Source organism: Vanacampus margaritifer, chromosome 18 (genome assembly GCF_051991255.1).
Source record: "Vanacampus margaritifer isolate UIUO_Vmar chromosome 18, RoL_Vmar_1.0, whole genome shotgun sequence".
In the NCBI taxonomy this organism is placed as follows: domain Eukaryota; kingdom Metazoa; phylum Chordata; class Actinopteri; order Syngnathiformes; family Syngnathidae; genus Vanacampus; species Vanacampus margaritifer.
In genome coordinates, this window is record NC_135449.1 from 16,695,228 (window position 1) to 16,717,962 (window position 22,735).

Genomic DNA, 22,735 nt, shown 5'->3' on the forward strand with positions numbered 1-22,735 from the left:
TTTATTTATATTTGAAGAAATACAGTAAATGGTTGTGTCTATGATGTATGTACTAACCTGTGTTCTCCTCAGCATCTCCATCGATGCGAGGAGCCACCCCTCTTGATGTGGCTGCAGCATCAGTGATGGATAACAACGAGTTGGCCCTTGCTTTGAGAGAGCCGGATTTGGAGAAGGTGAAGTTCATCATATGTATAATTAAGATTAGAGAATGTGTACCCTCACACGTGTGGATTTGCCAGAGAAATGTTTAACTCACTTAGTTAATGAACATAATGTGTTGGGGTTTTGAAACCATCATTTACATCATACAATTGACGATTACTGAAGGGTCCCATGCCGTTTAAATAAACTTTGCGCTGACTCGATCACTGTTCTGCTCAATTTGAATATGGGAATCAGCTTTGCTCTTATTGCAAGTTAGTGATAACTTGCGTGTGGCAGCCATGTTGGGTCCCACCACATTGGGCATTATGGTACATAACGATATTATACATTACATTGCATATATTTTCATGGAAATGGTAATTTGTATACCCAAACGATAATTTTATTATGCTGAAAGACAAAAATGTTTTCCTCTTGTAATGTTAGCAGCACTTACAGTTTACCGCCAGCAGCGTGCCTCCTCGAAATGTACAGCAAGGAGCAAATTTCAGCGACATGCCGGGAAACCTTATGAATGAATGTGTAATATCGATTCTGACACCTCCTTATTAATACGTGTATTGCAAAGAGGCCTGCAACGATATATTGCCGTATAGATTTTTTTTCAGCACAACCCTAGAATAAAATGGATTTTGATGCGTATGTGTTTATTTGTCTTTTCAGGTGGTTCAGTATCTGGCTGGCTGTGGGCTGCAGAGTTGCATGATGTTGGTGTCTAAAGGATATCCTGACATTGGCTGGAACCCTGTAGAAGGAGAACGCTACCTTGATTTCTTGCGTTTTGCTGTATTTTGCAATGGTAAACAATTTGTGATTATTTATTTATGCACCATTGTTTTTCTCTTCTTTCTTAACTCATTCAATCTCCAAAACATAGAAATATGTTTTTTTTTTAAATACTTTGTCCTTCACTCCCAAAAAACATATTTATACAATTTTTATGTTTTTTTTTAATTTATTTATGGTAGAGCAGGCGTGCCCAAGTCCAGTCCTCGAGAGCCCCTATCCAGTCTATTTTCCATGTTTCTCTTCACCAACACACCTGATTCATAATTGTTAGCTTCTGCAAAACTTGTTGATGAGCTGATCATTGGATTCAGCTGCAATGGAAGAGGGAGACATGGAAAATAGGCTGGATAGAGGCTCTCGAGGATCGGACATGGGCACCTCTGTGCTAGAGCATACAGAAGCTTCTGCAGCTTCTAACCTGAAGAAGTTGCTTAAACCAATAGTAGTTATTACTTAATATTTACGAGTTGTTTTACGCTGAAAGACCCATTTCTTGACTTAAAGTTGGGTCAAATTGACCCAAGTAGAGGTTCGGTCCATTTTTACCCATAGTTGGTTTATTTTTTACCCAACTCATTTTAGAGTGATGTGCACCGTCATCCAACACGCTAAAAACAGTTGGGTCACTATTTGATCCATAATTGGGTTACTTTTGACCCAACTGTTTTTAGAGTGAGTAGTTTAATTAATTAACTAAGATTATATTGACTTTGCCTATTTTGCTGCATGAAAAAAAAGTAATTCTTTCATTAAATAATAAAAATGTCATTTCTTTAGGTACATGTTAAATATCGCAATAATATCGATATCGCTATATTCAGCAACTATATCGCATATCGCATGATTTTCCAATATTGTGCAGCCCTAGTTCCGTGTTTTTATAGCGATAGAACACAATATTCTGTCAAAATCCGGTAAAACAGCAAAGTGAGATGCTTCAGTGAAAATGGCTGGGAGTGAATGAATTAAGCAGTGCTTAGTATTGAGATTGAATGCTTTCTCTTCTGGGATAGGTGAAAGTGTTGAAGAGAATGCTAACGTTGTGGTGAGACTTCTTATCCGCCGACCGGAATGTTTTGGACCAGCACTTCGAGGAGAAGGTGGTGATGGGTTGTTGGCCACGATGGAAGAAGCAATTAAGATTTCCCTCGATCTCTTAAGAGATGGGCCTTCCTCTGCATCAGAAAGCAGCAATATTCTGTAAGATAATGTACAAAATGAAACACACCACACATACTGATTATATTGCATTTATTGTATTCTGAGAATTTTATAGTGTGCAGTTTATTCTCATTTTACACAAACCAGTGTATAACCAGCGAGTTATGAATGAATTACTGTATCTTTAACCAAACATTTCATCTGCATAGGTTTTTATTTTCTTCCTAATATATGCTGTTATTGAAATACAAAAAAAATAATGTTATAAAATACAAATCAATAAGCCGTACTTTAGAGTTCAAGTATTAACCAACTATTTGTGTGTGCACATGCATATGTATATAGCAATGATAGGTTACAGGAAGAAGACGATACCATCCACTTAGGGAATGCCATTATGACCTTCTATGCAGCTCTTATTGACCTGCTGGGACGTTGTGGTCCAGAGATGCATGTGAGTGAAACAGCAATGTGTCTGCACAAACACGCTCACAAATGGATTGTAATCTAATCTATCACTATAAACCTTTTGCATCAGTTAATAAATGCTGGTAAAGGGGAAGCAATTCGCATCAGAGCCATTCTAAGGTCTCTCATTCCCATTGAAGATCTTGTGGGTGTCATCTGCATTCCATTCTCAATACCAAGCCTGACAAAAGGTAAGTACACCGACTGTATCAGTATCAATGTTAGCATAATTTATTAGATAAGAGTGAAAACTAGATAAATATAATACCAACATATTTTCATACCTAGATGGGGTGGTGTTGGAGCCAGACATGTCAGCTGGCTTCTGTCCGGATCATAAAGCGGCAATGGTGCTGTTTTTGGACCGGGTATATGGTGTCCAAGACCAGAATTTCCTCCTTCAACTGCTCGAAGTCGGCTTCCTACCAGACCTCAGAGCTGCAGCTTCACTAGACACTGTTAGTTTGGATAGTTTTACGTGTGTTGTCTTTTGTTTAATATTTCTGTTCTGTTGGGGTTCTTCAGAAGTTGTCACAAACATTAAGATAATGTAATTCTTACTTGTAAAATAGTTCTTGGGATTAACCTAGTCAGGGTTCTGCAGTCAATCAGCATAAAGCTTTAATTGAGTGATTGCTAAAAGCATTCAAACTAACGTTATTCCGATTCTTTATTGTTATTATCCTTCGCCCCACTTTTTCGCCCTCATTCAACTCCCACATACAACATCCAATTTACATCGTTCCAATTTCAACGTGCTCCAAAAAAAATCACCCCACCCGGACTCATATTTTTCTCTTTCATCATACTTACAGTTTTTGCAAAAATTAATGTTTAATATCAAAATTCTCCCATTCATTTTCAACGGGATTGACGTTCAACGGCCATCATTCCCTTGTATATCACTCATCATCATTTACAGCCGTTTGATACTGCCTAGTTGCATAGTTGGTAAGGTGCGTTATCCAGTATCCAGGAGGTTGGGAGTTCAAATCCCACCTCTGACAGTACACTGCAATGTACATGGACATTATGCTAAGTGATATGTCTAAGCACCTGATGACTATCATAAATGGAAAATACATTATGATTTCACATAAATGATTAACCTCCTAATGTCCCCATTCAGCTTCAATGATAGCTTTCAGTATTATACAACATTATTCAATATTACGCAGTGGTTCATGGCTTTTAACAAATCCGTTAGCTCAGTGGTTAATTTTTCTAAGGCCAATAGTCCAATGGCTAAAGCAAGAGACTGGTGCGTGGGAGACCAGTGTTTGAATCCTGGTTGGAGCAGATTTTAGTTCAATTTCATATCATATAATCATTGTCCAATTATTTAACATCCATTATATTCAATGTCATTTCACTTTATTATTATAATAAAGCATTACACATGCATTCAAATATTAGCATTTATCTTTCAGCATTCAAATGCAATTTCTCCAGAAATTGCACGTCTCGTTGACAAATGCAATTAAGAATTGACATTTTAAAAATATTTTATTATGACTTACTAAAATACTAGCATGGATTTCAATTTAAGATGTCATTGATGTCTAGAATTTAATCTTTAATTTACAATCAGTGATTTCACAAAGGTATATAATTGATCACTTAGGAATTACACTGTGACATTTTTACATATAGCTATGTTCTTTCTCCTGCCTATTCTAGTCTCTGCCAGACAGATGTATTGTATGTATGTATGTATGTATGTATGTATGTATGTATGTATGTATGTATGATGCCAGTAGCTGTTAAAAGCCACTGATTAGCAGCAAGCAGGTAGATGAACCTGCTGGTGTCCCTGGAATCCCAAGACCACCTAGATCCAGTAATCTCCAAAGGCTTGCAGTCATGCATAAACCCATATTTCTGGCACACTTAACCAATTTCACAAGGAAAAACACCTTTGCAGTCGGCTCAAATAAATTGTTCATTAATTTTAATTTTCAAAACTTGTATTCACTGCTTCAATGCTGTGCTACTTGGAATGGCCCAGACGTATGGTATTCTGCGTGGTTGCTGGAAGGCCATCATGTCTCAACAAGGGTGTGAAGTCAGCAATGTTTTGGGCTGGAAAAATGGGGAGTTAGCTATTTGGCAATTAACTTTTTTTCCACATACAATTTTATTCACTGCAAATCACATTGTCTGTTTTTTGAAAATGAACAAAAAAAGCAAATGCCTAATAATATGGAACACAGTTTACCCTAAATTCATCATCATTTATCATTTACTTGGGAGTTTCATTTGTCCACTAATTTGTATGATATGGCTTTGTGGTGTTAATATTTGTCTCCCCCTTTTGTTCCATGATTCTCTTTGTGTTAGGCAGCTCTTAGTGCCACGGATATGGCTCTTGCGCTCAACAGATATCTCTGCACAGCAGTATTACCACTACTGACGAAATGTGCCCCACTGTTTGCGGGGACAGAGTCATTTGCATCACTGATCGATTCGCTGCTTCACACGGTTTACCGTCTGTCGAAAGGCTGCTGCCTTACCAAAGCCCAGCGGGATTCCATTGAAGAGTGTCTTCTAGCAGTTTGTGGGTAAGAGGACATTTTACACTTCAAGTTTGAGTATTGACCAGCTGTAGGCTCTCCGTTAATATTAAAGGTTAATATTTAATATTATATTATAAAGTATAAATATTAATCTGTTAATATTAAAGATTAAACACTCCATAGTTTCTTGGGGGTGGGGAGGGGTTGAGTGGTGGAGGGAGACGTCATGCTCATCCCCAAGGACATTTAGTGTTAGCGTACAATACAATTGGGATGGAAGCAGGAAAAAAAAACAACCAAAAAACAAGAGGCCAACTGCGAGCACAACCCAAACTCCAGCTCAGACTCCAACAAAAAACAAAGTTTTTAGTTTTAGGCCCGAGGTGGCAGTCGCGACTAAAAAAGTGCCAAAGAAGATAACCAAATTGTGTTCAGAAATAGGACAGACGCACTTTGGTCAATTCAAACCAAGTTCAGGTTAGTTCAAACGTTGTTGCAAAATGACAGAGATAACAATGTCATAGTTGGCAAATTCAACATTTCCCACGTTTTTGCATTCTGAAGCACGTATACTAGACAGCAGGGGACTTGAGTCACCATTGAAATGGAGCTCCCAGGGCCCATTTATTGCTGCTTGTAGCATTCATATTTATATTTATTCACAAAACATGGCCAATTATCAATGAATCAATCACAACCACGTTCAAAGCCATATATGTTCCTACATAATGTAAATGTACTTTTAAGCTTCGTGTGGGTTAATATTTACCCTTGCCCCGGGCTACTGGAGCACATCAAGCAAAGAAAAACTATTGAAAAATTGACAAAAAAATTTTGGGCGGTCCACACGTCCACAATATTTCCACAGCACACAAACCATATTCTTCTTTAAAGGGTGTGAGTTGAACAACTGTAATTGTGTACGAAAACTGCTAGCAAATGAGTCCTACCCTAACCCTGTTGTTTTTTTCTATTCACATTTAACTTTGTTTCTTTTTTTTTCTGCAGTAAACTGAGGCCTTCAATGATGCAACATCTGTTAAGGAGGCTTGTGTTTGACATTCCCCTGCTTAATGAACATACCAAGATGCCTTTGAAAGTGAGTAACACATGAATTGATCTTATTCACATGCATTGAATCTATTCACAAATAGTTTTTCTATTTGATAAATACTATTTGATGTGTAAATTATGTGTTTTACATTTTATTTTCAAGTTGTATAAATCCCCCCTTTTTTATTTAATTTTATACGTTACAATGCATACAAAATTTAAAAAATTGTGAAACTAGTGCATGATATGGCTACAGTGAGTATACCCAGTCTACATATCATGTTCAAAAGCCAGATTTTTCCGATGAAAAAATCTAATTGACCAACATAATTCACATCAAAACATTTTCCACCGTTAAAAGGAACCCTGATTGTAATAACAAGTTCGCTCTATATTATTTATTTGGTTGTTACTAACATGACTATGAGATTCATTTTACAAAAATCATTTCCTGTTTAATACATTTTGTAGAAACTTTATTTGGACTTACAATTGTCATTGATATTTACGTCGCAACACATTCAGTGCGTAGTGACATAAAATGGCAGAAGGCTCTCTGCCGAGCAATGTGAAACACGTATAAAGAAAGCAAGGTAAGTCTTCGTAGTGCTCCTAAAAGGACAATCAAAACTCTTGAATGCGTCTGGTGAATCGGCACCATTTCCTGGATCAGACTCAGGTTAAAGGGGATGTATCTTGGCATTGTAAGCCCTTCCACAGTTAACTATAGGCATATAATGATTAAATCTTACCTTTGACACCATGGTGATGTAATTTTTTAGGAAATATTAGGTATTTTGCTGGCTATTTTTCTAACCCGGAAGTAAAACGCCCGGTTCAGTATAACCGCGCCTCTCCCCATGTGGTTGCTGCTGCTCGCACCGCCCACAAAACTCTGGAGAGCTGCGTTCGAGCAGTCCTTTGAGTGGTCACACAAGCCAACCCTTGTAGTACAACCGTCTTCTTTAAATGTGTAAATTGGATGGATGTTCAATTCTTTAATAATCATTTGAAACAAAACTGCTCCTTTGCCGCAATAAATCGTAGTGGGGGGTTGGGGGGACCCTGAGTGTGACGTAACCCAGGACCTTCTGCTTACAGGGTGAGCACGCTAACCGCTACACCATTCATTTAGTTAGGTTTAACAGTGCAGACATTTTACTTGTAGTTTACACAAGTGTCAGCCAGAACCTTTCTGAGATTTTAAGACGGCTAATTGGCATTGCACTTTGGCATTGCAAATGTGAAGGATAATTGATTGCTTTGAATTCATTTGGACAGAATGTTTACTGATAAAGGCTACTTTTATCACTATCCTGTGAGCATGGAGGTCTCAGAGAACGAGTGTTTAGTTTGCACAGGCGGTGCGGGGGTGGGTCCGAGCCTATGACGTCATAGAGCGAGCACCCACTCGTTTTCGCGGGTTGGGAGGGGCTACTGCTTGGAGAGCAGAATGACCTAGAATTTCTCATAGAGGGGCAAATGGAGGAAAACACCAGTTAGGTGATGTTTTTGGTGAGGAATTAGCATTTTAACATGGTTAAAAGCTCCAAAAAGTTGACTTTTCACATTACTGTTCCTTTAAAATTTGGCTCAGGATGCCAGACAGTGGTTGGGCAGCAGGTTTATAATAGTTTGGAATTTTCTTTAGTTAGTTTTTATTTTGTCTTGACTTTTCAAATTTATTTTGATCGACTGCTTTCATTATTATTATTATTATTTTCGAATATGCGGTGTTGTGTTTGTCAGCATTAGTGCAGAAGGATGAATATTATTTTTGACTTTCAACAGCTTTTGACTAATCACTTTGAGCGTTGCTGGAAGTACTACTGCCTAGCTGGAGGCTGGAGCAGTTTTGGTGCCTCAACTGATGAAGAACTTCACCTTTCCAGGAAATTATTTTGGGGAATATTTGATGCTCTTTCTCATAAGGTATGCAAGTAATGAGCCCAATTTAACTTAACCTAATGATACTTGACATTTTTTTTAAACAGTGATTCATATTATAAGCAATAAATGAATATACGGTATATGTGGCAGTAAAATTGCAGATTCAAGACAGAAAGTAAACAATCTTGAACAGATGAGTTTTGATTCTGGTTTTAAAAAGAGAAAATGAGTCAATGTTTCGGATGGCAGGAGGCAGCAGAGGCAACAGTGGACACAGTACGATAAATGGAGGAGGATCAGTCAGCACAAACAGAAGTGGCCATTATTTTTTTTACACCACATACCACTTTCATGTAATGACATTTTGACAGACTGTCGAAACCGCAGCGCATCGACACCAAGACTACACTATAACGGTTGTTCATATAATGCAACACGCTGCCATGCCAACTTCAAAATAAAAGTCTCACTAGTAATACTGTACATGGACTTTGATGCCTTATTAGTCTTTTTATTCTGCTTAACCCTAGGAAGCAGTCGTTGTGGCTGTTGACTTGACTTTGACTTATCGACCGTAGGCTCCCCTGGCTACATGACTATTTTTACTACTCATGCACACCTGTTCACCGCTTATGTGCCTACCTGTTTATAAGCATAATATCTTTTTTAGTATTTTTTTTTTACTTTTAGGGATGTAACAATATTCAAACATACAACGTGATATTAACCTCACCATATAATAATTGTTACGATATTGCGGGGGTGGGTGCTATGAAAAAGCTGAAGATGATATCGCAGCATCAGGAGCAACTGGGGGTTCAGTATCTTGCTCAGTAGGGATCTAACAATATCCAAACATCACGATCCGATATCACGATATGAAGCTCACAATACGCTAATTATCACAACAATGTTGGGAGTTTGGTGATGTTAAAAAAAAGTCACAATATTGTAAAAAAATAAGCTCATACCAAAAAAAGCACATTGTGCTTTTGTACATTACAGCAATGCATATAAACAACCTACAATCTCTAATAACACTTAGTATTTAGGCACTTACTTGCTAATGTATGCACACATTCAGTTCCTCCACATATTGACTGGGTTCAAAAGCATATTACGTTCCCCTTCATCTGACAATTAGCATGGATTTTAAACATAGAAGGGCCAAAACGTCCCTCATGAAAATTTAACTGCACTAAAAAACTAGCTACCAGACGGTGCTAGAACTGCACAAATGGAAATCAACCTGACTTTTTTAACAGATGTGCTGCTTTAATATTGTGACATGACGACGACGATATTGTGGCAGTTTTAATATCGCAATATTGCCATTATCGTTGACTATAAAATCACTTGGTGATTCTTTCATCTCCCAGTCACTCATCAAAACGTGTGGAGTAATAGTACCGGTAGCTCAAGTTGGCTTTTGAAGTTTACCTATCTGGAGTAGTAGCAATACTCTCTGAATTTGTATGCCGCTGAAAGTCAGCCTTTTTGTTACTGTAGAGAGCAGGCCTTTTTTTTTTTTGCACTTACAAACATTGACCATCGATGGCAAGGAAAAAGTTCCCCACGGGGAAAATAAAAGTATATCGTATCGTATATCGTATCGTATATCGTATCGTATATTGTATCGTATATCATATCGTATATCGTATCGTATATCGTATCGTATATCGTATCGTATGTCAAGACTACACTAGTGTCCATTGGAGTGGCTAATGGCCAACTGTAGTAAAAATAATCATTTATATAGGAGAAAACATTTTAATAGCTTTCCACTGTAGTAACCACTATCCGTGAAAGGGTTCAAATGTGATATATGTGTGTCTTTGTTTGTTAGCCATATGACCAGGAGCTGTTTAAGGTTGCATTGTCATGCCTAAGTGCAGTGGGGGGAGCTCTTCCTCCGGATTATATGGAGTCGAACTACATGGCCATGATGGACAAACAATCATCTATGGACTCTGACGGAAACTTTACTCCACAGCCAGCAGACACTTCCAAGTATACATTTTGCATTTCTTTTCATACTTTTCAATAACTGTCAGATGTGTTAAATGTTTTGACAATGATATACGGTATTCTTAACATCGCAGAGTTTTTTTCTCCCAAAATATGTAAGGAAGTGTTTTTGCCTGGTCCATTTTATATACCATATTTAGTACCAGACCAAACTTAAGAAAACACAGTGGTTAAATGTGATAGAATTGTGTAGCTTTGAACTTTTCTTACTATTACTGTTTTCTATTTTATAGTGTGACTGTACCAGAAAAATTTGACATTTTCATAACCAGATATGCAGAGCATAACCATGAGAAGTGGTGTTTTGAAAAGGTTAGTATATATGCATATCATCAGATGAATTAAACACTGAATGAATTAAATGTTTTGATGTTTTTATTTTGTTCTGTTAATTTTGTTTTTTCCCCCCAGTTTTCCAATGGCTGGTCATATGGGGAAAATACATGTGAAATATCCAGGAGCCACAATTTATTAAAGCCTTATAAAGCACTCTCTGATAAGGTAATATATTGTACATCTGGCTCAATGTTATTTATTTTATTTTTTTACGTATGGCCAATGTTCAAAACTTGGACATGGCATTCCACAGAGTGTACAAAGACAGTGTACATGACAACAGCACTGACAATAATATGTACATACTTTATGTGCTTTTGATGTTATATACAAAGTTGATCATATAGAAAGCATCATTTGCCATTTTTTTTTAAGTTCAATAAGTATATAATGGTTAATGCTTGAATCCCTAATTAAGCCATTGTGGTTTACCATTTAATATTAACATGGTTAGCATCCAAGCTTATTGGCAACAGTGGAATGCAACCTTAAAATATTTTTTATTTTTTTTACTAAATATTGCTGTAATTAGAGAAAACCTGATTTGGTCTCATGTTGGTTTATTGGCTTTAGGATAAAGAGTTATATGGCTGGCCAATCAGAGAATCCCTAAAGACCATGCTTTCTTGGGGATGGAGCATCAACAGGATACGAGAGAGTGACCCTGCCACCCTTCATAACAAATCTAGGAGAATATCGCTGGCCAGCCAGGTACACATTTCGCTGCAGTTTTCCCAATACATTTTCAGCTGCTGCAGTATGTTAGACAAGTTAGTACATCATACACTACTAGAACATACACCAGCCCCACCATGCATAGGCATGCGTTCTTCTTTTGCATGGTTTACATTTACCCAATGCTTGTTTTGATCCTAGAAATGGTAAGATTTAAAAATGTGTTCTTGCTGCCTTAATTTTATATTCTTAGAAATTATGATAAATCTTTTGTGCAATAATGCAGCCATACATATTGCACACTATATTGTTGTATAATCTTTTGAGAGGAAATTCGTACTTTGTCTTTACGTTAGTCTTACTCTCTATCCTGCATGTTCTTATATATATATATATATATATATATATATATATATATATATATATATATATATATATATATAGAGAGAGAGAGAGAGAGAGAGACAGAGAGAGAGACAGAGAGTTTTAGATTTCTGTACAGATTCATTAGGTGTGACTCAAACCGAGTCACACACTGGTTGAACAGATTTGTCATAGCCACCTGCTTATTAACATTAGCTGAACCTATCTGCTAATTTGTGAAAATAAAAATGTCTTTCCCTGATTGATTGTTTAATGTGGCTTCAAGATCACTGAAACACTCTCATAGGGAAAAAAAAGTCAATGTTGTTCATAATAATGTGAGCATTACGAAAAGTTACCCTGTGATTGGCTGGTGACCAGTCTGGTGAGTCTGGCTTTTGCCCAAAATCAGCGATAGGCTCCAGCTACATTTGACCGTGAACAGGATAAGCAGTATAGAAAATGGATAGATTAAGAAAAGTTGCTGTAATAATAAAATAATGATTTGTTCCCCAGCTGTCCTTCGAAGGAGCTCAGTGTTTCAATCCCAGACCTATTGATATGAGCAATGTTACACTGTCAAGAGACACACAGGTATTGAATATATACTATATTATCTAAACATTGATTAAATTAATCCACAAAAAAGAAAACATTCTGATAACCGACTAAATCTGGTATGAGAACTACAGAATGACTGGACATATGCTATATAACGTTCACATGTATTTGCAGTCAATGGCAGAGCTCCTTGCAGAGAACTATCATAACATCTGGGCCAGGAAAAAGAAGATTGAACTAGAAGCCAAAGGTGTGCTATCAAAATTACACTGGGGTTTTTTTGCATGACAATTTTTAAATTTTTTATTTACAGTGGATATAAGGTCTACATACCAATGTTCGTTTTTTTGTGATGTGAACAAAAAACGAGACCAAGATAATTCATTTCAAAATATTTTCCACTTCTCATGTGACCTATGAAGCAAAAATGAGCAACTAAATATGTGCTTGCCTCCTATAACCGGGATGTTGTTGTGCTCCGAATTAACCAGCCATATTCAAACTCCAGGTAAATGGGAGTCAGCCAAAAACAACACAATATAGAAAAGTAGGAGAAAATATATGATGATGACATGAAGCTGAATCAGATGTATTGCAGTGCAGTGCTTGATCTTGGGACTGGTAATCTGTTAAATTTGCTGTCTCTGTATGTCAGGTGGAGGAAATCACCCTTTACTGGTTCCCTTTGATACACTGACTGCCAAAGAGAAATTGAAAGACAGACAAAAAGCACAAGATATCCTCAAGTTCCTCCAGATCAACGGTTACACTATGTCAAGGTAGGAAATCAACAGATGGATTTTGATGCAATACATAAAATAAAAGAACATTTGCCTTGTGTATTGTGCCGCCCTCAATAGAATTGGCCACATGTTATCCTTCTACTGAAATTCATGACAAATGTATGGAGGACCAAAACTGCCCAAATTAAATATATATATATATACGGGAGATTCTAAAAATAAATATGAAAATAAATATATAAATAGAATTGAATATAAAAAAAGTCCACTGCACACAGTTGAAAATTGAGCCACAATTTATTGACTTACACGACGCGTTTCGCCTAGGCCTCGGGCTTCATCAGGCTATTCATATGTGTGTGTGCGTGCGTGCGTGTGTGGGCTCTGCTTTCTTATTTGTGAGCCATTGTTGTAATTAGTCAATGGGTATCAGCTGGGAGAAGTTGAAGCCAGCAGAGCCAATCACCAAGTCACAGGCACCATGCAAAAACATATACAATGCAAAAATGAAATATACAACACATACAAACATTATTTATTATTTTTACTACAATGATAAAAAAAAAAATCTATGTAAAATTGGAGGAGAAGAAGGATTATTTTTTTTGATTACATTTATTTTTTGTTGTATTTAATTTTTAAATTATATTTTGTATATCCGTTTTTATTTTCACTTGTATTTAGTTGTTTATTTATTTAGTCATTTATTTATTTTAAATTTTGGCAGTTTTGGTCGTCCATACAAACAACATCTGTATCGAGACTTTATTTATTTCAGAGGTGTCAGGTCACAGGAGTTGGACTCACCTGCCATAGAGAAACGATTTGCCTACACCTTCCTTCAGCAGCTCATCAAATATGTAGACCAGGCCCATGAGCACATGATGAAGTTTGGTGAGACCCTTCAATGTCTTCTTAACAGTTGCTTGATCAAAGCAGCGTCCAAGTCTTCTTGCAAAAGTTATGCTTTATTCAGTATAGTGAAAGTCATAGTTAAAGTAGTTCATTGAAAAAAAATGGGCCAATGGGCTATAAAGTGCAGACAAAGTGTACCATTTGTTTTTCTCTCTAGACGTAGGAACAAGACAAAAGGGAGTAAAGAATCCTTATGAACAGCAGATGAAGTTCTTTGGAAAGGTCAGAAATCAGAAGCATTGCAATCAACAAAACAATTTTTTTTTCCAGCGATGATATTAGACCCTAGTATTTCTTTCTACATTTTTATTGATTAACCCACAGGTTGTCTTGCCATTGGTGGATCAATACTTCAAAAACCATCGGCTGTATTTCCTATCCACATCCATCCATCCAATTAGCAGCGGTGGACATGCTTCCAACAAGGAGAAAGAGATGGTAACAAGGTGATTGTGACTAGCAAATACCTTCAAAGATAACAGTATTTGCAAAACTCCCATACTGATGACTAGGCATTGTCTGGATGTTGGAAATTGTTTGTCCAAGTGATTTGTTTTTCATTCTCCTTTGTCTTTATTCCTCTCGGGTGTCTCATAACTGTTTTTTTTCATTTGTTCTTCCCTCCCTGCCTCTTCCTCCTCAATTTATTTTTTCTAGTCTTTTCTGCAAACTGGGAGTACTTGTCAGAAATAGGATATCCTTATTTGGTAAGAACGGTTTATGGCTATTGCTTGCACTTCTGATCACAAGCTCAAACTCCCATCCAACCCCACCCCGCTTTGTTTTAAAAAAAAAAAGCTAGTGCTACATTTGGATTTGCATGAATCCAGTACTGTATAGTAATTTTAAGAATTACTGGAACCGGTAATCGAATGTAAAGCGCTTTGAGGGCCTTGTAAGGTGGAAAAGGGCTATATACTGTAAATGAAGTACCATTTACCCTATTGTAATAATAATGAGAAATGCCGGAAACATTGAGAGATGCCCACCTCAAATAAAGGAAACATTGATTGACGTCCATTTCGCTGAGGAATGACGATTGATGATTGCAATGTGGTTCAGTTTGAAATATTGACGGACTGACGATAACAGAAGGGTGTGCCCACTGTTGCAGATGAGGAAAGACGCTTGACCCGCCCACCTCTGCTCATGCATGGCTCGGAACTCAGAGTCAGTTATTCCCGGGTTCTTTAGCTTGAGAATCAACTAGCCCCTGCAGTTTACCAGAAAGTGCAAAGATAAGGCGTTGTCTGTCTGTCTTTTAACTCATTTGCTCCCAAAAACGTATAAAACCGTTCTATTTTAAATATTGACATGGTCCCAAAAACATATGTGTACCACAACCACAACTATGGTCATTAGTTGTAGGTCGAGACCAAAAGAACGAAATCAAAGATACAAGCTGCAGATTTCCACCGTAGGGTGTCCAGCCACAACCTTTGAAATAGGGTGAGGAACTTGGTCATCGGAGAAAGGTGAGGGGCGTGTGGAGCCAAATGAAGTGGCTTGAACATCTGTTAAGTGAAGTCAAGTTTATTTATATAGCCCTTAATCACACAAGCGTCTCAAAGGGTTTCACATGCCCACAGTTGACAAATATCAACAACATCCCCTAATCGAACCACAAGAGGGCAAGGAAAAACTCAAATATGCCACATCAGGCGAAAAATGAGAAACCTTGAGAAGGGACCGCAAATGTGGTAATCCCCCTTCCAGGATGAGCAGGCTGCAATGGATGTCAAATGGGACACATTTTACATAGTAGTCCATTGTGTCCTCATTCAAATCCAGCCCGGTTGGTCGGAAGAGCTGTCTCCATGGCGGCAACTTCTGGTTAGAAATGCCTCTTTGTCGTCTCCCTTGTGAGGTTTTTCACGCACGTCCCACCAAGACGACGTCCCGAAGAAAAGCTAAGACACAATGGAGAGACTAGGGGCATAATCTCCTTGAAAGAGCTGGACAAAGTGGCCAAGGAGGAGGGAGGAGGGCTTCCCTGCTTAGCCTGCTGCCTGCTTGACCCAATCCCAAATAAGCAGAAGTGGGTGCATGGATAGATGGAGGGATGGACGAAAGAGGGTCCAGAGAAGAGGGCTTTTACACCACCTGCTTAAATAATATTGTGTATACAGTAGATGTTTATAGGCTTTTTTGGTAATGTTTCTAAAGTAGAAAAGACTTAATGAAGGCACATTAAATACAGTATATGAAGGACGATATTTTGTACACTCCTACCACCCTCCACTCCTCAGCAGCTTCTGTTTTGTACTATGTGACCATCGTGTCAAACTCTTTGACATTTATTTTTTCCTGATTTCTCATTTCTTAGGTAATAATGCCACATCGATTGTAAACTGTTTGCAGATACTGGGGCAAAGTCTGGATGCCAGGTAATGGAAAAAAGTCCTTTTATCATCAAGTTTATTATGAAGTTGTACCTCACGCAACACCCAAAGGCACAGAATCTTGGTTTGTTTAGTCAAGTATGAACATGATCATACAAACCCTGGACTGAAACCAACCAAATACTAATTTGAGATCTAATTGAAATTTTACATTATAAAGTGCCTTAATTGTGTATATAATATAATAATATTATAATATATAATACTATATCATGGATGGATGTAATATATAAAAAAATATAATCATATTTATAAATCCCTTCTCACCTTTTGCTACCTTCAACCACATACTTTAATGTTTTTCATTGAGATTTCATATAATTGACACTAAGTAGCACATACATAATTGTTAAATCAACCCTGCGGAGAGTTTATCAAAGTAGAAGAATTGCTCCCAGCCGCAAATACCTCTGAGATAGATATAAAATATAACAATGTAATAAGGTATTACATTATCGGTAAAAAATTTATTACAATATCAGTCAGTATTTTTTAATACATTCTTGGTGAAATTATTATATTGCTTGGTTTTATGACATTTTTGATCAATTTATGTGCAAATTGTATTACATTTCAGGCGTTATTACATTTTCAGGAAATTATTACATTACATCAGGTGCTACAAGGCTTTATATTTAACAGTAAAGATCAGCAAATATGTGGTAAGCACTGCCTTTCTGCCACTCACCGTCAGATCTTGTAATTTGTTGTACCTGTAAGATTTTATTAAAGCTTTGCCCACTTTGACTTTCACAAGTATTCTTGATATGGATAAAACTTACAATGTTTGAGACAAACCCCAACTATTTTAATGTTATCCTATATTAGGACAGTAATGAAGACAGGCTTGGAGTCAGTCAAGACAGCGCTGCAATCCTACTTCAGCAGTGCAGCAGAAGCTCTGGAGAAGACTCAAGAGAACTTGAAGCATGGCCAATTTACTCACTGCAATGAACAGCCCAGAGGGGTCCCTCAGATCATCAACTATACCACCTTTGGCCTGCTTCCAATCCTGTCTTCTTTGTTTGAGCATATTGGAAAGAATAATTTTGGAGAAGATCTAATATGTGCGTATGGGACACAGATTTGCTCATCTAGCTTGCTTTTTTTTACATGCATATACCAAGGTACGCTTGTGACAAAGTAAGTCTCAAAAGTCATAACTTTTAAGGCTCAAGTAGTTCCGAAGTCATTCTGTGTTGTCAAGTCTCAAGTCTACGGAAGAGGATTAGGGCCAGTGAAGAGAAGAAAAAAAAAGGTAGGCAGGATTCTGACTTTAATGTCAATTTAATAAAGTGAGAATCCTGCCAACCCTCAAGTCACCCCCCCCCCCCCCCTTCACTAGTCCCTAATCCTTTTCTGTACAAGTCAAATCAAGTTATTAGTGCAGTTTTATTTGCAATATGTGGTCTTCATGGAGGAAAATGTCAAATAATAATATTATTAGCCAATTGAGCTAATCAGTATCACAAGATAAGGAGTGGCAGGACCTTAATTTGGAAGGACTTGGCCTTTGGCCCACCACGGAAAAATTACAACGTAAAATAAACTTATAAACTTAACAAAATAAATTTTAAAGAAGTACACTAACACATTTCTGTAAAATCTACAGTAAAAAAAAAAAATACAGTATTTTCAATTTTACAGTATTTAACTATACAGCAATGCATTTTGGGTAAAAACAAAATACTGTATAATTACCAGTAAAATACTGTATATTTTACAGCAACTATGTTTTGGCACTTATATATGTGGATTACAGGTAAATACTGTAAAGATTGTTGGATTTTGACGGGTATCTCTATAAGAGAAGAAGCAAATAGCGGATCCTGTATTGTGACTGGAGCAAGGACAAGAACAATGTTTTAGCGCAAGGGCAGTCTGCTTCGTCTTCACATCACATTTCTCTGATAAATAGGCAACATTACAGCTAACATTCATTTATGAACTCGACTGCAGAACGAGGAAAGATTTTACAACAAGGGTGGCACGGTGGCTGACATAGCACATCAGCCTCCCAGGGCTGAGGGCGTTGTTAGGGTTCGAAGGCGTGGAATGAGAACCCGGGTGCAGACACGGGAGGCAAACAGAGTCACTTGCGAGTCTTTTAAGTAGTGGGCTGATGTGAGCGGGAGAAAGCTTCTGCAGGCTGGCAAAGGTACGGCTTCAGCAGGTGCAGGAAATCTAGACAAAGACTGGTAATTAGAATAAAGTTCTACTCAAAGGCAGGCAATAAGCTGGATGCAATTGACTGTGTGACAGTTAGAGTTGATCTGGCGCTGAAGTGAAGTCCAAGGCTGTCTTTTGTAGGCTGCTGATTGTGATTACATGCACCTGGCTCCTGCTCCAGCTGTATCTCCTCCACCTTGCCGAGCAGTGGGATTTTCTCACGCACACATACACATCAACAGGGAACAAATGGGCAGGGCTCATGGGGAGGAAGCGGGGGCCCTGACAGTACCCCTCCTCCTAGGGGCTCCACCCGGCGCCCGACGACAGTTGAAGTCCCTGACGAGGGAACTGTCCAGGATGAAACGACGAGGAACCCAGCTGCGCTCCTCCAGGCTGTAACCAGCCCAGTCCACCAGATACTGGAGGCCACGGCCCCTGCGGCGAACATTGGAAGGCGGCTCACGGTGTAAGCAGGGTCCCTATCCACCATCCGCAGCGGGGGAGGCGCAGGCAAGGGTGGGGACAACGGGCTGGTAGAGTATGCCTTGATCTAAGAAACATGGAATGTCGGATGGACACGCAGAGTGGCGGGCAACTTGAGGCGGATGGCGCACGGATTAATTATGCGCTCGATCTAATACGGGCCGATGAATCGCGGAGACAGCTTCTTGGACTCAACCTTCAATGGGAGATTATTAGTGCTCAGCCAAACCTTTTGGCCTAAAGATGAGCGGGGGAGCGACAGTGGTCGTCATGTGTTCGGAAGGTCTCCAAAGCACGGAGCATAGCTGTGCGAGCGCATTACCATGTGCTGGAGCACCGCCATATGTGGGATTGGACTGCTATCTCCTTCTCTTGGGAGGGAAGGAGAGGAGGTTAGTACCCCAGAGAGCACTGGAAGGGAGACATGCCCAGGGAGGGGTTAGGCAGCGTATTGTGGGCATAATCAATCCACGTCAATTGGGTACTCCAGGAGGAAGGATTAGCATGTGACATGCAACAAAGTGCTGTTTTTAGCTGTTGGTTGGTGCGTTCCGTCTGATCATTGCGGATGAGTTCTTTGGGACCCACCTCTGGGGTCGGTTTGTTCGCTCTGTGCATTCTTAACCAATGCTTCAATCTCTGACTCCACTGATCCTATAACACAAGCAGGTGTGAGGATGGGCTCCGAATCCTCCTTTGTGGGTGGAGAACTGGCGGGACAGGTCATCAGGCTTTGTTGTTCTTAGGCCCTGGAATATATGACAAAGTGAAATGTAAACGTGCAAAAAAAGAGGGCCCACCTAGCTTGTCTTGGATTTAGTCTCTTTGCCGTTCTCAGATATTCCAGATTTTTGTGGTCCGTCCACACCGCAAATGGATGTTTTGCACCCTCCAGCAGATGGCGCCATTCTTCTAGTGCCATTTTCACAGCCAGGAGTTCTGTCACCGATGCTGTAATTGCGCTCTGCTGAAGAGAGTTTACGGGAGAAGAAGGCACATGGATGTACCTTACCATCCACAGGTAGCCGTTGGGAGAGCACGGCCCCCACAATGAACTGTCTCGATAGGTCTGGATGAACAAGGACAGGAGCAGACGTGAACCGGTTCTTGATGTTGCTGAATGCAGTGTCAGCCTCTTCTGACCAGCGGAAAGGGATGGCAATGGAGGTGAGGGCTGTGAGGGGGGCTGCAACACGACTATAGTTGTTAATGAATCTCCGATAGAAATTGCAGAATCCGAGGAAACGCTGCAACTGCTTGCGGTCGGTAGGTTTAGGCCACTCTGAGACAGCAGTCACCTTGGCTGGGTCCATGTGCAGCTCACCCTTAGCAATGACGTAGCCGAGGAACGTGGTTTTGGGGATATGCAATTCGCACTTTTCGGCCTTGACAAAAAGCCTGTTCCCCAAGAGCCTTTGGAGCACCAGCCGCACATGGACTGTGAAAAAAATCAAAATGTCATCGAGATACACAAACAATCATGTCTCGGAGGACGTCATTGACCAAGGCCTGGAAAACGGTGGGGGCGTTTGTCAACCCAAATGGCATGACCAGGTACTCATAGTGCCCTAGTGGTGTGTTGAAAGCCGTTTTTCATTCATCACCTTCTCTGATGCGGATGAGGTGATAGGCGTTGCGCAGATCGAGCTTGGAAAAGATACCAGCACCATGGACAGGTGTGAATCGATCAAGGGGATGGGGTATTTGTTTTTTAATGTTATGTTATTCAGCCCTTGATAGTCTATACAAGGTCTTAAGGACTTATCTTTCTTACTCACAAAGAAAAAACCTGCACCAACAGGGGAGGACGGGCGGATGATACCTGCAGCCAGGGATTCGGTGATGTACTTCTCCATAGCTTCTCTCTCTGGACGTGAGATGTTGTAGAGTAGTACTTTTGGGAGAGTGACTCCTGGCAGTAGCTCAATAGCACAGTCATAAGGCCGGTGAGGGGGTAGGGCCATGGCACGATCCCTCGAGAAGACTTGTCCAAGGTCATGATAGCATTCAAGTACAGAGGTGAGGTCTCGATGGTCCGGATCCTTAACACAACGGGCTGGCGTTATGGCTGACTGCAAACAATGGCTATGACAAAAAACACTCCATGCAGTAAGCTTTGGCACCGTCCAGTCAATATCGGGGTTGTGGATTTTTAGCCAGTGTAATCCAAGTACCAAGGGCGACTGAGAACAATCAAAAACATATAGGCGAATGACTTCACGGTGGTTGCCTGAAAGCTGGAGAGAGACTGGCATTGTCTGCTGTTCTACCCGCGACAGTAACTGACCATTTAGTCCATTTACAAGGAGTGTATTGACACATTACACAAACTGTATTGACACTGTGTTGGTCACTCAATAGTGACCTCTGCTGTAGATCTAAAATCATTGCAGATAAACAAAATGAAAATAAGATGGTAAAACGTGCATGCTGTAAACCTTAATATTAGCTTATGAATTTATATTTATAAAATAAATTTAATAAATTTTATTTATTCACTTGCTGGTCTTTTACTTAAAATATGATCTCATCTTTGTATAATTTCAGTTGGTCCATTTGCTTGCTGAGTTAAGTTGTTTATTAGATGCTCATATGAGTTGGCTTGTAAAATATAGCAAATTTGTATGTAATAAAATAATATTAATATAATAAATAAAATAAAATGAAATAAATAATAAAAGTTAAAATGTTTAACTTCTGTATGGGATTTTGTTAAAAGTTTTAAACCATATGTAATAACACACTAAAAACAGATTCTGTCATACATTTTTATTGAAAAACAAAAGTTTTTGAAGTGTGATTGCTCCAAGGCGATTTCTCCTCTTGGACACCAGTTCCCCTGCCTTAGAGAACACTCGTTCACAGGGAACAGAGGAAGCTGGCGTGCATAAATATTTAAGTGCCAGTTGATAAAGGTGTGGATACTTTCTCTGATCAAAATGATTCCAGACTTGTGAAAATTTTCTAGAACGATCCATGAGTGGAAGCAAACAAAAATCCAACAGGCACAGGTACAGGTAAATTTACAGCAACAGCAAACAGTTTAATCTCCATCCAACAAACACGCAACATGTTGATACAGTTTGTCTACCTATAAATACAATTTGGCGCGACACATCCAAACGACACACTTCCTGTTTCGGTCACGTGATTTTTTATTAAAGCGCACTCGGCACAGTGCTGGCGCGCCAGTGTTGTTCGGCCCATCACTAGCTGTGGTCTTAAAAGGTCTAGCCAATAGGAGAGTCTCTATTCCCATTTGCTTGACTAGGCTGCGATCGACGGGTTCGAGTCCAGGTAGGGAGCAGGCGATCCACGGGAGAGTTAGCTTCGGCAGGCTGGCAAAGGTACGGCTTCCGCAGGTGCAGGAAATATAGAAAAAGAGTGGTAATTAGAATAAAGTTATACTCAAAGGCAGGCAACAAGCTGGATGCAACTGACTGTGTGACAGTTAGAGTTGATCTGGCGCTGAAGTGAAGTCCAAGGCTGGCTTTTGTAGGCTGCTGATTGTGATTATATGCACCTGGCTCCTGCTCCAGCTGTGTCTCCCCGACCTTGCCCAGCAGTGTGATTTTCTCACGCACACATACACACAAACAGGGAACAAATGGGCAGGGCTCATGGGGAGGAAGCGGGGGCCCTGACAGGCGTGAGATCAAGTCCAGGCTTTGACCTTTCTGGGTGGGGTTTGCATGTTCTTCCCGTGCCTCCGTGGGTTTTCTCTGGGTGTTCTGGTCTCCTCCCACATTCCAAAAACATGCATGGCCGGTTAATTGAGCGCTCTAAGTTGTCCCTAGGTGTGATTGTGAGTGTGGATGGTTGTTCGTCTCTGTGTGCACTGCGATTGGCTGGCAACCAGTTCAGAATGTACCCCGCCTACTGCCCAAAGCCAGGAGGGATAGGTTCCAGCGACCCTTCTGAGGAATAAGTGGCTACGAAAATGAATGGATTTTATAACAACATACTGTATTATGTATTTAAATTACGTAGAATACAAGAAACGGTTGTAAAC

At 39.4% G+C, this 22,735-nt stretch overlaps 1 protein-coding gene across 2 annotated transcripts in view; it reads left to right on the top strand.

Moving 5' to 3' along the window:
* ryr2a (ryanodine receptor 2a (cardiac)) overlaps window positions 1–22,735 on the top strand; it is a 233,607-nt gene that overhangs the window by 134,969 nt on the left and 75,903 nt on the right. For both annotated transcript variants that reach the window (XM_077550282.1, XM_077550284.1), the window contains 22 exons: window positions 73–176; window positions 832–967; window positions 1,971–2,157; window positions 2,464–2,572; window positions 2,657–2,777; window positions 2,875–3,044; window positions 4,927–5,147; window positions 6,111–6,201; window positions 7,947–8,087; window positions 9,892–10,055; window positions 10,307–10,385; window positions 10,485–10,574; window positions 10,983–11,120; window positions 11,964–12,041; window positions 12,183–12,258; window positions 12,664–12,787; window positions 13,530–13,645; window positions 13,824–13,888; window positions 13,991–14,112; window positions 14,324–14,373; window positions 15,993–16,053; window positions 16,897–17,135. In XM_077550282.1, the coding sequence (XP_077406408.1) occupies window positions 73–176; window positions 832–967; window positions 1,971–2,157; window positions 2,464–2,572; window positions 2,657–2,777; window positions 2,875–3,044; window positions 4,927–5,147; window positions 6,111–6,201; window positions 7,947–8,087; window positions 9,892–10,055; window positions 10,307–10,385; window positions 10,485–10,574; window positions 10,983–11,120; window positions 11,964–12,041; window positions 12,183–12,258; window positions 12,664–12,787; window positions 13,530–13,645; window positions 13,824–13,888; window positions 13,991–14,112; window positions 14,324–14,373; window positions 15,993–16,053; window positions 16,897–17,135 (2,682 nt within the window). The remainder of the gene's footprint in view (window positions 1–72; window positions 177–831; window positions 968–1,970; window positions 2,158–2,463; window positions 2,573–2,656; window positions 2,778–2,874; window positions 3,045–4,926; window positions 5,148–6,110; window positions 6,202–7,946; window positions 8,088–9,891; window positions 10,056–10,306; window positions 10,386–10,484; window positions 10,575–10,982; window positions 11,121–11,963; window positions 12,042–12,182; window positions 12,259–12,663; window positions 12,788–13,529; window positions 13,646–13,823; window positions 13,889–13,990; window positions 14,113–14,323; window positions 14,374–15,992; window positions 16,054–16,896; window positions 17,136–22,735) is intronic.